General features: G+C 40.3%; 1 protein-coding gene across 1 annotated transcript; it reads right to left on the bottom strand.

Annotated features, from left to right (window-relative positions):
* Positions 1 to 2,125: 2,125 nt before the first annotated feature.
* Positions 2,126 to 15,715, bottom strand: actr2b (actin related protein 2b). The gene is made up of 9 exons (XM_004553452.3): positions 15,567 to 15,715; positions 13,337 to 13,447; positions 11,478 to 11,693; positions 11,184 to 11,256; positions 10,392 to 10,528; positions 9,857 to 10,006; positions 7,798 to 7,943; positions 7,198 to 7,330; positions 2,126 to 3,775 (listed from the first exon to the last, which is right to left on the bottom strand). Exons 1-9 carry the CDS (start codon positions 15,612 to 15,614, stop codon positions 3,605 to 3,607), a joined length of 1,185 nt encoding a protein of 394 aa, XP_004553509.1. The 5' UTR covers positions 15,615 to 15,715; the 3' UTR covers positions 2,126 to 3,604.
* Between the last annotated feature and the right edge of the window lie 72 nt (positions 15,716 to 15,787).

Below are 15,787 nucleotides of genomic sequence, written 5' to 3'. Positions count from 1 at the left end.
AGGCAATCAAAAAAGTATGCTGAAGCAACTGTATCTTCAACTTTTAAATCCGTAACATCTCTGTTCAGTTTTAGACCTGATGCAGAAACAGGATGTGTTAACATGCTGCAAAGGTAACTGTTGAACAAAATATTTGTGGTAAGGAGAAAAAAGTTAAATCCTGCCTATCTTTGGGCATGGGACCACAGCCACCAATTCCAATAATAATACAAGAAATCTCCAAAGTCAGTAGGATTTATCCTCTGGTGAACCCTTCAAAAATAAGACCTGTATTTCTGTTTCTTTTTTGAGGTGGGTGGGGTTTGTGTAAAAAAACTGGCCTCAATTCCTGCTGCAGTGCAAGTCCAAGAAGATAGAGAAAGATTTAGAGAACAATGATTTATATTATTAGGTCCATCTTCCAGCATCTGAAAGAAATTGCTTAAATGTAGATCAAATATACTGAAAAATTCAATATAGGGTTATATGAAGTCCCTAAACAGTTTTAAATCGTGGTAGAACTTAGTGAGGTAATAGCTAACAGAAGAAGTTTGATGTAAGGAACCTAACACACAAACATCGTTATAAATCACTTTTCATGAAAAGAGAAAGGGTGATTTCACGAGGAGACCCAGAGGATTCAAAAAAATGTCAAAGCCACAAGTTTTTCCCTATGACTTTGAAACTTCTAAAAAGTTTTGCAACATATTTGATGAAAGAAAGCACAAAGAAAAACTGAGGCTAGTACAGCCTGTCTTATTCTCCTCAACATGTCTTCCAGGGGAGCTGCCTCCCTCCACAGGAGGAACATGTGATAGCCATCGAGGACGTCGAGCTGTTTCACTCAGGATGTCTCTGGAAAAGCATGTGGGCGATAATGATGGAGCAAGTGAGGGGAGGGGGAGGGAAAGAGAAAAGAGAAGAGAAAGAAGGTCCCTGAGGGCTTTTGGGGGCCTGCTAAGCAGCTCAACGGCTGCAAACAGCATCGCCGTCCACATGTGCAAGCATTTAAGATATCTGCTCGTGTAATGGGGTCAGCATGGCCCCTCTCTGGGTGCATGAGCACCGGCGCTCACTTCCCAGTGCAGTTTACAGGAATGGGTGGCCGTGGTCCCATGCCCAAAAATAGGCAGGATTTAACGTTTTTCCTTCCTTACCACAAAGATTTCGTTCAACAGTTAACTCGGGGAGTATTACCTTTGTAGCATTTTAACCTGTTCTGTTTTTGCATCAGGTCGAAAACTGCTTGATTCACTCAAACTGAACAGAGACGTTACAGATGTAAAGTTCGAAGAGATAGTTGCTTCAGCATACTTTTTTGATTGCCTGAACATGAGATAAAGGCTGCTGAGAGGAAATGTCTCTCTACTCCCACCCTGTGGATAATGCTTTGACTAGAGAGAGTTTAGAGAGAATGTTTGGGCAGCAAAACTATAGGAAAACAAGTATTAAAGAAGAATTATTTTTATTAGTCTTAAATTGCTAAACAAAGTTTATTCAGAAGCTGTTTGGGGGAACTTGAGTGCACCATTTAAAATGTGTAAAGTTCATGTTTTCATGTGGCGGATTTTTAACTCATTTCATAGCGAATACATATTCTGAAGTGACAGAAAATAAATTAAAAAAAAAAAAAAAAAAAAAAAAAAAAAAAAAAACACAATGAAATGCTCCACTACTTTTGCAAACATCCTTACGTGATGCCCTTTGTGCTCTGATGGGGAGGAAATTTCAAACGGTGCTCCTGAGGTAATAGTTCAGGGTTAAGAGGGAAGTGGCAAGAGTCGAGGGATTAAAATGGAACAAGGCCGGAAGAGTCTGGGTGCGATCTTTATTTCAGGCACGGAAAGAGAGCCTCTTCCTCTGGTGGCGCCAGTCCTCTGCCGCTGTTCCATTTCCTCTTCCTCCTTCGGGTCTGTGAGCAGAGGTCTCGTCCTCTTCTGTGGATGAGCCTCGGCCACCTACACCCTTCTCCTGTCATTGTACTTAATCAACCCATTTAATCTGCCCCCTACTCGCAAATATAGACTTCAAAAGATAAATATTTACAAATCAATGGTCAGGATTTCTTATTCCGAGCCATAAATTTGTGAAACAGAAGCTTCATGTGCCAAAAAAAGAAAAAAAGAAGGAACCTGTCACACAAACATCCTTATAAATCACTTTTCTTTATTTAAATCAGCGTTAGGCAGTTATGCTATGAACAACACAGGAAAGTAAAAACAAAAAACTGTGACAAAAAGAAAGACATTAAAACATGAGATCCAGTTAACATTAACTGCACTTGGCACTGGATAGACGTTCATGGAAAGAGGAGAAAAAAAATATACACATTTATCGTAATCAAAATAGAAGTGCCTCCAGTAATCATTAAGTCGACCGTTGGGAATGAAAGTCTGGAGAACTTAAATAAGCCGTATAATATACTGTTTTAATTTCCCAGCTTTGCGATGCTCCAGGTGTCCAAATTTAAACAGATCTCATCCTAAAACCTGCCACTGCCTCCGTGCTTTGGTGGATCTGGAGGAACACGATGAGTGAGGTACTATAGCGTCGATACAGTTTGAAATATTGCTATAACTGCTCACACCCATTCGTTCAACTTCTGATTTATAACCAGAGAGGAGGCAGAGGCCAAGCTGTCTGACGAGGAAAAAAAAATACTAACCCTCCCCACACCCCATCACTGTGTCACCACCAACGAACCCCTAAAGTACCGTCACACACTCGATGTCAAGCTCAGGGGCTTTTAGTTTGTGTATTTGTCCCTTTATAAATCAACCATTAATTCTTCATAAAATAAGAAAACAAAACACATGGAGGACCTTCTGTTACTACAATACACTCCATTTACAATGGTAGCAGTGCACAGCAACAAAAGTCAATGAAAAAGAAAAGAGTCAAATTTAAAGATGGAAATCAAACTCATACATCCAACAAAAAAGGAAAAAAAGCAAAAACAAAGTAATCCCTCTCCCAGAAAAGAAAAGTCATGATATCATTTATAAAAACCGACATAAAAATGTGATCAGTTCTTGCTCACCCGGAAAAGATGCTCAAAGCGGCCCGTGGCTGTTTGTGGTGGACCCTGATTGTGACGTTACAGACGCTTACGAGTTGCTTAGAAACTTTGCATCATTTTATCTCCTCTACAGGTTTAACAAGGGAGGAAACTAAGCTTTCTGCTGAGGCTGGTCGGTTTACCCGACAAGTGTTAATTCACAACAAGCCTAATCTGCAGGTAAATATGCTGCATTGACAGCTCTTAACCTTCTCCCACCAGCACTCAGCAAGAATCAGTGGAAATCTGCAAAGATGGAATTGGTTTCTTGGGGCTTGTGAGGAAAAGTGTGAACCAATCCCAAACCAGGAGAGAAGAGAGAGAGGCAGAGAGGCAGAGTGGAGAGAGAGAGGAGAGAGCGGGAAGGTGATGGCTGGATTCCCTGCGGTGTTTGAAGGGAATCAACGGCCGAAACAGAGAGGAACAGGGATAAATAGATATATACTCTGCGATGTGGGCAAGGGGTGGAAATGTGTGTGCATGTCGTGTATGTGTGTGTTTGTGTGTATATTCATGTGTGTGTGTGTGTGTGTGTGTGTCGTGTGGGTGTTCTGTCCGTCCAGTGCTTTATCTGACGGTCACTCCAAGTTTTTCCAGCACACGGACTCCTTTCTCCTGGTACTCCTCCCGGGTCAGCCAGAAGTTGTCCTTGTCCTTCATGATGTCGGCCAGCACGGCTCCACCCAGGAACACCATGTGCTTTCGCCTGGGAGGATCCTCAATCCGGATCTTAAATTTCTACAGGAAAAGAAACACAGAGGAGAATGATGAGTTGCCAATACTGCTCAAAGTTCCCAAAAGTCTACATGTTTTTCTAATCAATGTCAAGGAGATTTATATCAAAATTCGAGTGGTCTAAATCAGATAGAAACTAACTTGATACAAGCTTAAGATCAGAAGATAATTAAGATAATTAGGTATAATTATGATAATACTTTTTACTTAACTATCAGTTCTTCCTATGAATTCATGGCTACCCAACTCTTGACACAATGAGCTCCTTGGCTTCAGATGGCGTGAGCTCTCTTAATAAAAATAGTTTAACCACAGTCCGCTGTCGAAGCAGCCTCATGTTAAGTTTATACACATACATACACCGCCTCCAGACAGCCGGCAAGGCAAGCAAGCAAAAAAAAAAAAAAAAAAAAAAAAAAAAAAAAAAAAAAAAGAACGAAAAGAAAAGAAAAGAAATACAAGCATTTTTTGCTGATTTCCACAGTTGTCCACTTTTTAACATTGAGAAAGAACAACTGGAGTTGAGCTACAGAAAATATTTCATGTGGTTCAGACAACAGGAGCTGCTTAAGTTAGAGACTACAGGAGGCAGGACACACGATGTCCTCTTGCTAGCATTAAATGCACTTAAATATTAGTTGAGCTTTTTGCACACTGGCGTGATCTGATATCTGACAGGGCCTCTGTACTGGACAACTGGCAGGATAAGGACCAGCTAATACATGACCAGCATGGTGGTGGATAACTGCACTCTCACATGCACCTCAGCCAGAAAAGTGTTAAACAGGCCAAGACTTTCCTCAAGACCTAGCGGGATTTTTTCAAATAAATTAAAAAAAACAAAACAAAAACAAAACAAACACCAAATGTTTGAAGGAGCTTCTATCGAAAACATGCTGAATTCAATTTTTTACAGTCTAAACCAACAGCAAACTTGAGAACTGCGCCATAGTAGGATTGGACAGCTTGGTTTAGCCAGGTGTAACTAACATGTTTTTTTTGTGACATTTAAAATATAAAACACATTTAAGTGTGTTTAAACCTTCCGAGGAGCTTCCGCTTGCAAAAAACCACAAGAATAAATTGAAAATTGGAAAATCAACCCGTGTTCACTCGCAAGTTTACTGTTAACAAATAACAGTAACGTGAATTTGAAGCGCTAGCTTGCAGGGCACCTCTGTAGTCCATCACATACATACATGTGATTAATAACTGAGGTCGATTTTTTTTTTTTTTAAATGAGCAAAAACTGTTATGACCTATGAGACATTAGGAAACATTTGGAGCCAGTATGTGACCAGTCAAATTTACAGTGCCTGTAACTGGGAGGCTCTTCATTTAAAGGCTCTTGACAGGTGACTGGATGAGGCCTCTGTCTATCACAGGCTAATGTGGGTATTAACAGAACACGACAGTGAGGTTCAGGAACTGAAAATCCCATTTATATTCTCCATAGGGATTTGATTATGAGCCATAATGTTATAATCATCTAAAGTAGATTTACTATGAGCTACACTGTGAAATGATGGTTTCTACTCCTGCACCAACCACAAATCTACAACATATCAACCTTGTTTTAACAAAAATAAAGAAGTAGTGAATAACTGAAACGGCAACATCTATGACTGAAGGAGGTCACTGTTGTCATGGAAATGTTAGTGTGAAACTGTAGAAAGACATTAAACAACACCATTATTAATTATAGAAACATTTTACTACCTTGTTCGTGTTTTTACATTTCTTATTTGGTATATGGATTAAAGAATTCAAAACAAGGCTACATGGCTACAGAGAGAGCACAAACAAAGAATAACCTGGAGACTGTACACCACTACAACACGTAGACTTTTACTGCAGCTAAAACACACAGCTGCCACAAGAAGCTGACTGGTCCGACCAACAAATGCTAAGCTTTTAGTCTAATAAAATGGATCCTGTTATGATCACAATTGTGTGAGAATCTGCATTTGTCTCAGGAGTTTTCCAGCTCCTGAGGGAAATATAGGAAGAAAGCTGCCTGCATGGAATCGATGCGACTGAGAGCTCAGAGACAGACGCGAAAAGAATAAACTTTCTATCGTAAGACCAAAACAATCAGGTGACAGGCAGTAAAATGCTGCTTTAAGACCCAGCAGGAATCACAGCGTGAGCTGATAACTCTGTGGTTTTATCACGACAACTGAGACCTTGCAAATTACAGAGTCATCTGATCAATTGATAATCAAAAACACAGACCAATGCTGCTTTAAAGCGACCTCATGACAGCTGTGGTCAGATTCACAGGCAGTCCAATTTGTGTTTTCAGCACAGAAAAATGATAACACAAACATCTCCTTCAGCACAATCTACTTCTGTGTGGCATGTTTAAACACTCATATTTTCACCAAATAGGGCAAAGGATGCTGCTTCTGTTTGTTGCTCACGTGACTGGCTGTCTAAACGTACTAACAAACTTGTAAAGGTGCAAGCTACACAAGGAGGTGGTGTATTTGCCATATTCTAGCAGGAAAACAAGTGCTAGCAAGACTGACTGTGGTTTAGTTAACGCTAGAGTTAAAACTGACATTCAACAAAGCAGTTTCTTTCTAGCAAAAACTCATCAGCATCTTTTTAGTTCTGAAGAGTTTTCATAAAGGGAAAAAAAACCTATCATTGGATTCCCACAATAACTTTGCAGACTTCAATTCCAAAAAAAAAAAAAAAAAAAAAAAAAAAAAAAAGAGACAATCTGGGAAAATTGGGGTCGATTGCAGTTGCAGGCAGAAAAGTAAAGCACATAATGATGTGTTCTTTAAACCTATGAGTCATCTGCTGAGCTTTGTTTATAAAATACTTCTGTTTAAAATCATCTGTGTCTTTGGGATACCGACATGAAAAGGTAGAAATATTTTACCAAAACAAATATTTGTCACTATGAAGTTAACTGCACGCTTGTTTAAATTAAAGGAGTGTCTGGCCTCTGGCACTACCTTGTGGTAGTTTGTCTACACTGCACTAAAAAATTCATAAAGCCAGTCTTGTGCTTGAAACGGGCAAGGTTCAGACATGATAGCTGCATGCGGTTTAAGTTCAAGGTGTGTGAAAACACAGCGAGATGTCATTTACATCCTTGAGAAACATGTTCCCTGTGCTTCATTCTGGCACTTCAATGCTCTCTAACATGTGGGAAAAGCCGTACTGAAGATCTTTAACAAAATGTGAGAATCAGGGGAAATGTTTTACTTCAAACCAGAGGCCAGATGCAGACTTCTATGTTCCTTTCTATAACTAGAGCACTCTTTAAAAATCACACTGGATAGATCTAATGAGCTAAAATCAATGTCCCAGTTTTTCAAAGTGACAATCATACTGTGAATCATATTTGAGCAGTTTTTGCTCACAGTCAGTACTACATGTCACTTTATAGGAGAGGGCTGGTTTCTCACCGAAAGCTTGTCCACATCTCCCTTGAGCACACGCTCCAGGTACAGCTGCTTGAGCTCCCTCTCCAGCCGAGATGGCAGGCCGGGGTACATGGTAGATCCGCCTGAGAGAACGATGTGTTTGTAGAACTCAGGCCTGATGACAGGAAGACAGAAAAGGGTGAAAGCAGGAAAAGGCACATTTTCTCATTTTAAGTCAGCAAATGCTGGAAAATGTACTTTCCAAACAGATCTTCAGTGACTTCAAGAGAGTAAAAATAAATTATTGAACTTAAGCAGCAAAGGATCAGTCATACTTAGTTGACTTGCAAGTGTTTACATTTTTTCCCCTTGTTCCATTCTTTTAAAGACTCATGATCAATTTTCAAACTTTCCATACTGAACTCTAGACTTCACAAAATATTTAGTTTTAAGTCTAAAAGCCTCCATTGCTTAAGGGAAAGCTGTGATCAGCTGACATTGCCATTTGACATCCATCTATCTATTGCTTGCCAAAACGTCTGCCTCTGCTGAAACTTCCTAATGCTGTGGAAACACTGAGTCACCCTCAGGAAAGCTTTTTATTGATAGTGGAGTATACATGTGCCCTTTTGTTGGCCTCACCTGGTGTCTATGTCAGCTGCTTGGATGGTGTTGAAGAGTAGCTCGGCCACTCCAACGCCCTCCACGTTGATGAGGTGGGGCTGGAACAGAGCCTCAGGGGCCTCAAACCGCTCTCCTCCCACCTTGATCACACGGCCATCTGGCAGCTGGAGTTGTGTGGGAGGATGAGAAAAAAAAAAAAAAGCAAAGAGGGGGAGAAAAAAAAAAAACATGACACTAATGAAGAGGTAAGATTTAATGTACAAGAGTGCCCAAGGGTGTGAAACTCTACAGTGAGAATCATGATTTAAACTGAAAGGAAGGTTTAACTTCTCAAAAGAAAAGAAAATCCTACCAGACTGGTGACACTGTACAGCAAGTTAGAGCACGGAGAGTGCTGGCCTCAAACTGACTATAGTGAATGCATGTGACTATAAAAAGGCTTCATTCAGCCAAGGGCAGTGGGAGGAAACAGAGCCTAGCCACTGCCGCAAAGTGGCTGCACAGGAAATGATGTAACGCGCAATTCAGGACCTTTCGGCCACAGGTACATTGCCCTCCTTGTTTCGGCACACAAAACCATACTTACACATACATGTTCACGCACCTATTCACCTACACGCACACAGTCGCCTACACTAACCCAAACACACATGGTCAGAGCGCACTGAGACACAACATGTGCTCGGAAAGGCGTGCAGTAACACAGACACCAGGACTAACGTTTGGATTCTGTGGTTCTCTCTGCAGGGAAATGGACCTCGGAAAGAAAAGCAAGCCTGACGGAGGAGCACTGCACCCCCATATGTCTGAGTCTCAGAGAAAACTGTTAGTCAGTAGCATGGTCCTGTACCAAAGCTGCCAACTGCACCAACAGTGGGCATGTGGTAGTCTACTTAGCTCAGTGCTGAAACAGATTTAGTTACCCCATTAGTTTTGATTATTTCAAAATACTGCCACTTTTGAATAACAAATCCTTTGGGAGGGATTCTGTCTGCACCGGTGCTATTTTAGGCAGAAATATGAAACTTGTGCACATGTGGAGTGCGTAAAAAGAACTCATTTTAAAGGAAAAAAGTAAACAAAACAAAAAAAACGTGCAACCCCTCAGGGCTGGAAATTTGCTGACTTGTAAAAACATTCAACCTAAATAAAATAGATGTTTAACATGCCAAAAATATACATTTCAGAATTTCAATCGGTTTTTGCACATTGGTACCTGTGATGGGTAGGGCTGCTTGGTTACCGTGACAATTATTTAATAAATATAATACTCAAGGTTTGGAAAAATTATGGATTTAAACTTGTTTTTTGATGAAAAAAAAAAATTACAATTTTTTTTAATATTTAGTTTTTATTTAAAGCTTCTTTTGACTGCTCCCTTATTCACAAGGTGTCATGACAGGATATATCTGCATATTTGATTTGGCACAGACTTTTACCCCGGACACCCTCCCAGCAATTTTTGCCTCTTCTGAGTCTTGAACTGGAGACCTTTTGTGCGTTAGACAAATGTGTTAACCACTACAAAACAGAACCAGATTTTATTCATTTGTTTATTATCATCATTGCAATTTGTAATTTTAGTGTTTGTTTTCACGGGTTGTGTGTTTTTGGGAGTGGAGTCGAAGTCTTGTTGTTTAAATTTGCTGGATAAATGAAAGTGATATGACTCACTGAGAGCCAAAATTGGAATAAAAATTTAAAAAGATTCAATGCACAAAGCTGCTGACTCGTATACTTGAGTTAATGACTATTAATGTATGTAGATTTTTGTTATTGTTATTTTACTGCATTTTTGTTATATAAAGCTCGGCTTCTTGAGTGACTAATGCACACAATGCCCATGTGAGGGCACCAATCATTTTTAACGCCCTTTTTATGCAAGCTGCAGTGTTTTGATAACACTTTCCAAAACGGCACACCCTAAAATCTTTTATTGGCGTTCATAAGGCAACTGTACCGACCAGCTTGGGATTAACATCAAACATGTGGATCAGTTCTCTCACAATGTCACACCAAATGTAACTGCATTTGTCAGTGACTTATTACTGTTAAGAATAAACATGCGAGTGTCTACCGTGTATGATTCCACCAGCACGGTGGTCTCGAGCGCCAACTTCTGCTCCTGTTCGATGTTGTAGCCTACATAGCACAGCTTCTCCTTCATCATGCGCACCGTCTCAAAGTCTGCAGAGTGGTTGAAGGCATAACCCCTCAACAGTAACAACTGCACATGGAGAATGAGAAAGAGGTCAGGGAATAGGGAAGGAAAAGCAGAATAAAATGAGACTCTTTGGCTCACTTAATGTAATCTCCTAATATATCAAGTTGCACTGGAGGAGCTTTTCTAAATTAAGATCTTCCCATTAAGTTGCAAACAAAGAATCTGATGACATATGCAAGACTTCACACACAAAAAAAGACTAAACTGTGACATATTTTTATACGCTGCAAAACATATTCAAACTTGTGCATTCAGCAGCACATTTTGGAAGTCGGATGTTAGAATGGAGTTCTCACAGAACCTGCTATTTAAAGATTAATCTAAGAATATTTTGCCAAATCTCCACCTCACGTAGAAACACTTTGATGACATTATTCAAACTGGATACCTTGATGAGGTAGCGGGTGATGTCCCTGCCTGCGATGTCCAGACGTCTTGTCAGGTGGGGCAGACTGAAGCCCTCATACACAGGACAAATGTGCGTGACACCATCACCTGAGTCCACCACCACACCAGTGAGAAGGCCTGAAACACAAACACACTCTACAGTTAATAACCTGCAATTCTATCAAGCAAGGAGAATTTTATCCAGAGTGTGCTTGCAGCTGCTGATTACTGCTGGCTGGGTAAACACACACACACAAAAACTGCTGCAATAACACAGCTAATGTAACAGTTACCTACTTATAACTGCTACTGAGCAGTTATAAGTAGGTAATTGCTTATTTAAAAAAAAAAAATCTGATAAAAATAGTAGAATACTAGACAGACCTCACGCAAAGCTGTGTTTGCACAACATATCAGCTGATGTCAGAAGTACTGATAAATGTTTTGGCACAAATATGATTGTGTTAGTCTGTAAGAACAAACATTTTGACCAAGAAGTGTTTGTGTGGTAGCTAAATACTGCTACACAAAAACTTCCACAACTAACTTTAACAGCGGTCTTGTTTCTAAGTTTAATGACGTAAATAGTAATCAAGAAAATAGTACAATACGTTTTATAACTGTCCGCTTGAAGGGCCTATAATTGCACTTTAGGGCTAAAATTAATTTCTAGATGAGGCAGTTTAAGGAAGCAGAAGAACAAGTCTAAAATGTCTGTGACATGAAAGCTGTGTTATGCAACAGAAAAAGGTTAGTGTCCGTTTTGACTAAACATGTATGTAAAGGCCTCTACCTTGGGCATACAGTGTCAGCACAGCCTGAATAGCAATGTAGACTCCTGCAAACTGGTAGGTCTCAAACATCACCTGTGGTAGAGGACAGGAAGTACAACTGTTGAGAAACTTGACACACTACAGCAGGCAACGTGGGTGCAAAATTATTTCTGTAGCGTAATGCAGAAGTAGCACACAATGAAGTCATTTCACGGAGGATTAACCAAACTGCAACTTCTGCTATGCTTTAAAAATCAATTTCCCCCCGAAAGACTGCAAGATGCTGCCTCTGATAATGACAATTTTAATGTTACCTCGATGATTTTCTCACGGTTCTTAGTGGGGTTCATGGGGGGCTCGGTCAGCAGAATCTTGCAGTTGCGGGAGTCGATGTTGAGCTTCTCTGGGCCAAAGGTGTAGTCCCACAAGTGCTTCATGTCATCCCAGTTCCTGACAATGCCGTTCTCCATTGGATAATTGACCTCGAGCATGGAGCGCAGCTCACTAGCCTCATCCCCCACCATCAGGTCCTGCAGGAAATTTAACAGAGATAAATATTTAAAAATAGTGCAGCAGAGCCCTCAGGATTGTGGAGCCCACTGTGGAACAATCAGAGTCACTGAGCAAAAGGATGAGTATATAGCCTCGGTCTGGAAATTAAACTCAGTCATCTCATTTGCCTACTTGCCACCTGAAAACTTCTGTCATGTGACAACAAAAGCATTCATGTAGCACTTTGACTTAAAACGCAATTACCCACCATGCACAACAAGGCATCATTTTCCATGCATATACACCTGGAAACACTTTCCTTTAGCTACAGTACACCACTCGTTTAAGCCACATTCAACTATCTGCATGCAAGGCACCCCGGCAAAATGTAAACAACTGTTGGGTTAGAGCTCAGTGTTAGCCACACAGTCAAGCATCTCACGTTCCACTTGGAGACATCAAAAGCCTACTGAAGGCAGCCATTTTATGGGTTCATCCTGTGCTCTTTGGCATTAATGAGTACCAGTCACAGGCATCGCCTCCATGTGGTGTCATTAAAGAAAAAAGAAAGAAAGAAGGGGGGAAAAAAGGAAAGAAAAACAGATGTGTTTCCATCTCCACCACAGCTGTCTGCCATGCATCCTCAAGTATGGGCACTTCCTCTATACTTAGAATAAAGAATAATTATTTTTCATATTGGACATTAATCAATTAAAATATGCTGACTGCTTCAAAATGGCTGGGAAAATAGATACATATGATACATACAGATACAGAAAAATCTGATCTTTGGCACACATTGCTCTGGGTGACATTTTAAGTTGTTTTCAACTGAAAAGTGCTTCAGGATTGGTGGGAGGGTAGCTGTCAGGATGCAGGAGGAGATCAGAGACTTTGACAGTGGAACCGGTCCAAAATCTCTTTTAGCACTCCATCGATAACAGCTGGCCTATGATTCACTGCAGCTATTTCTGCTAACACTCTCAGCCTGGAGAAAAAAAAAACTGCTGTGGATTGGCCTTACCAGCCAGCAATACCCAGCTTAGGACCCAAAATCAAAAGGTAATGAGGATGTACAAAAATGGGATCAGAATGAGTGATGAAAAAATAAATTCATGAAACACACTGGACAAAACAAAAGAAAAACTCAATCAAACAAGAGGCTTAATTTTTAATTTCATTATATGACTCAGCTCTCTATAGCAAGCAAGAATCAGAAGCACACACCAACCTAAACTTACCATTTTCTGGACATTCTACTTCACCAGGAGAGGAACAAAACATGGAGGAAGAGGAGGCAGATATATATAAAAAAAATGAACAAACAAAAGTGGAAAGGACAAGGAGAAAGGTAGAGATAGGCACCATGCCAAAATAATGTGAAGCTGTCAAGACATTTACACCGCTGCTGTCTTGCCTGCTAAAATAAAAGGACCTGCTAGTTTTGATGTGGGCTGGTGTTCAAAGCATTTTTCAGAGATTCATTAGGGTGCCAACTCTTACAACAGTCTATCTTGACCGTCTATTACTTTGACACTGTGCTTATATAAGAGACTGACTTTATTCTGTAATGTATATTTCACATCTTGATTTTTTTTCTCTCCTGTTTTCAACTTATATTTTTGTCCGATGACCCATTTCCTTGAGGGGGAAAAAATGCATAAGCAGGAACAGTCTGTACCTTGATCTCAATGTTTCCCACTTTGGCTGTAGAGCGAATGATGGGTCTCCCAACAAGTGCAGGGAAGATGTGCTCTGGGAAGTTGGAGCCTGCATAGCCGCACTTGACAAACTACAATAGAGAGACAAAAAGGAAAGAAAACCAGAGCACAGAGGAAGTGATTAGAAAATACTGATAAGATCAATTCTAGAACAGAGCTTGAAAACATTACTATCATCCTATTGATAACAAAGACCCCAATTACCATTCAGAATGAGCATGTTTGATGACGATGCACGTTTCATGTACTGCATGTCTAAATGTGGTCAGTTCCTGCATTAATTAACTAAAAAAAAAACTAATTTAACTAAAACTAATTTCCTTTTTAATGCAAAAAACAAAGATATTTAACATTAATATTCTGCATCTGTGATTTTCACATTTATACAATGAAAACCCCTCTGTGTTATTACCAACAAATAAAATATTATTAGAACCATTTGTAAAAATCAATTTTGTGAGAGCTACAAAGACTATCATTTACACCAAATGGAGATATAGACAATTTGCTGTTCTTTGCGCTCAGCTAGAATAGTTGCACGAGCTCAGATAACCAAAGACCAGGAAAAGATAGCATCAGGGGTGCACTGGTGTACGATTACCTCTAAAATATCAGCCGCAAATACCGTTACAGGAAGTTGTTTTAGCTCTAATTAAAATATTTGGCTGTTTTCTGATTCTACACACCCTTTTTTGCACCAGTTTAATTTGCTTTGAACCAAGTATAAAAACATTTTTTGCATCAATACACAGCACAAAATGTAACCAAGTAACAAGGGATGCAGACTGCAAACATGCAATTTGGAAACCGTTATGGTAAAATTCATTGAAAGACTATCAAGAGTAAACTAAACAATAAACAGTCTAAACTTTTTTCTGCATGGGAAAAAGAAAAGAAAAGAAAACGCATTTGCATTGGACTGTGAAAAAGCATGCAACAACGCTCTTAACAAATCTGCTCGTGACATATACGGCTGTGGTTCAGACTCGTCTCACTTCCTCTTGACTTCTCAGTTCAACTCTGACACAGGGCTGTTTTTTCCCTCTGTTTCACAGAAAGCTCTTGAAAGACTCACAACTCAAAAGAGCCTTATTAGTCAGTAACATGCTGAGCCAACATCCTCTTTGACTGCTGACGTTTAGACAAGGAAGCCTGCACACCCCAAAAGAAACAGTGCTACCTGTGTGTGTGCAATAAGCAATTTAGAAGCATAAACAAAGCTCAGTAAAGTTTATATTAAATGCTTGATGGCGCACAAGCTGAGTATTTTATTAAGAGCGAGTACAGCTATAAGGAAATACAGCAGTATATCATTCATGTTGATAATTACTATTGGGGACGAAAAGACCACAAAAATGTATCTGATGTAGTGCAAATATGAGCAGCTTTTTGGATGGTGGTTACTTTCCTTTGTGGTGGGGGCTCTTTCGCAATGTTTCATTTTACACACCCATAACTTCCGAGTGTTTAGCCCCCAATTTTAATCAATAAGTACATGTAAACACACAGCCGACGTGCAGATCCAAAGATACGTGCAGAAATACACCTGCTGAGGTCTTTCCGGACTCCTTACTAATGGATGCTTGGGTTAAATTTTTAATGAGCGAAGTTAGTGTAAGCTGCGGAATGAGAAAACGTAAAGGTGGTTCCTCAATTCACCTGACACGGCCTAGCTAGCATTACACCTAGCCGACACTGAGTGAAAAAACATGTAGCTCCGGTCCTTGGAAAGCAAACCCCGACTACAGCATGGAAAGAATGAATCTGCAAATTCCGTGTGGTTTGCCGAACAAATCGCTGAAATGACTGACGTAGCTGCCAGACAGCAGAAACCAGACAGCCAGCTGTTAAAAGCTAACTAGAAAGGCTAGCTCGGTTAGCTTACTAACCGGTGGTTGCACCTAGGACGTTAACTATTAATTAAGGGAGTTATGCAGGAGGGAGCAATACAACTAGAGATTTTAATTAAATTTTATCCGTGCATTTCCATCCAATCCGCGGGCCGTTTCCGCATCAGGACTGGATGAATGAAAATTAGCAGGCTAACTGGCTAGCTACACACCCAGTTAACGCTAGCTAGCTTGGACGGTGACAGACCCACTTCCTGTTTCAGCAAATCAGTCGACATAACGGCTCCTTTTAGAGCAAGACTCGAGCTGGTAACACGCCGAGCTAAAACGGTAAGCTTACCCCGGTCCCATTGTCGCAGACCACCACTTTCCTTCCCTGGCTGTCCATTATGTAAAAGCCCAGTTGCTGCTGAACCTCCCTCAACTTTCTTCGGCAAAGCCGGAAGGAAGACACACCAACCCGGCCGAAAGGAGGAAGGGAAGGGTGCTCATCCGGTGTGTTCAAATGACATACATTCTCTTCTTCATCTTTGAATTCGTCCCATAAAACCCGTTTTATTT

The sequence above is a fragment of the Maylandia zebra genome, linkage group LG13 (genome assembly GCF_041146795.1).
Source record: "Maylandia zebra isolate NMK-2024a linkage group LG13, Mzebra_GT3a, whole genome shotgun sequence".
NCBI classification, from domain to species: Eukaryota; Metazoa; Chordata; class Actinopteri; order Cichliformes; family Cichlidae; genus Maylandia; species Maylandia zebra.
The sequence above is the reverse complement of the archived record's forward strand: the minus strand, read 5'-3'. Positions and strand labels throughout refer to the sequence as shown.

Coding starts and splice junctions, on each gene's coding strand:
- actr2b (XM_004553452.3), bottom strand. CDS start 15,614: ATGGACAGCCAGGGAAGGAAAGTGGTGGTCTGCGACAATGGGACCGGG. Junction 10,007..10,391: donor TCACCCGCTACCTCATCAAG/GTATCCAGTTTG, acceptor CTCCATGTGCAG/TTGTTACTGTTGAGGGGTTA. Junction 7,944..9,856: donor TGCTGGTGGAATCATACACG/GTAGACACTCGC, acceptor ACACAACTCCAG/CTGCCAGATGGCCGTGTGAT.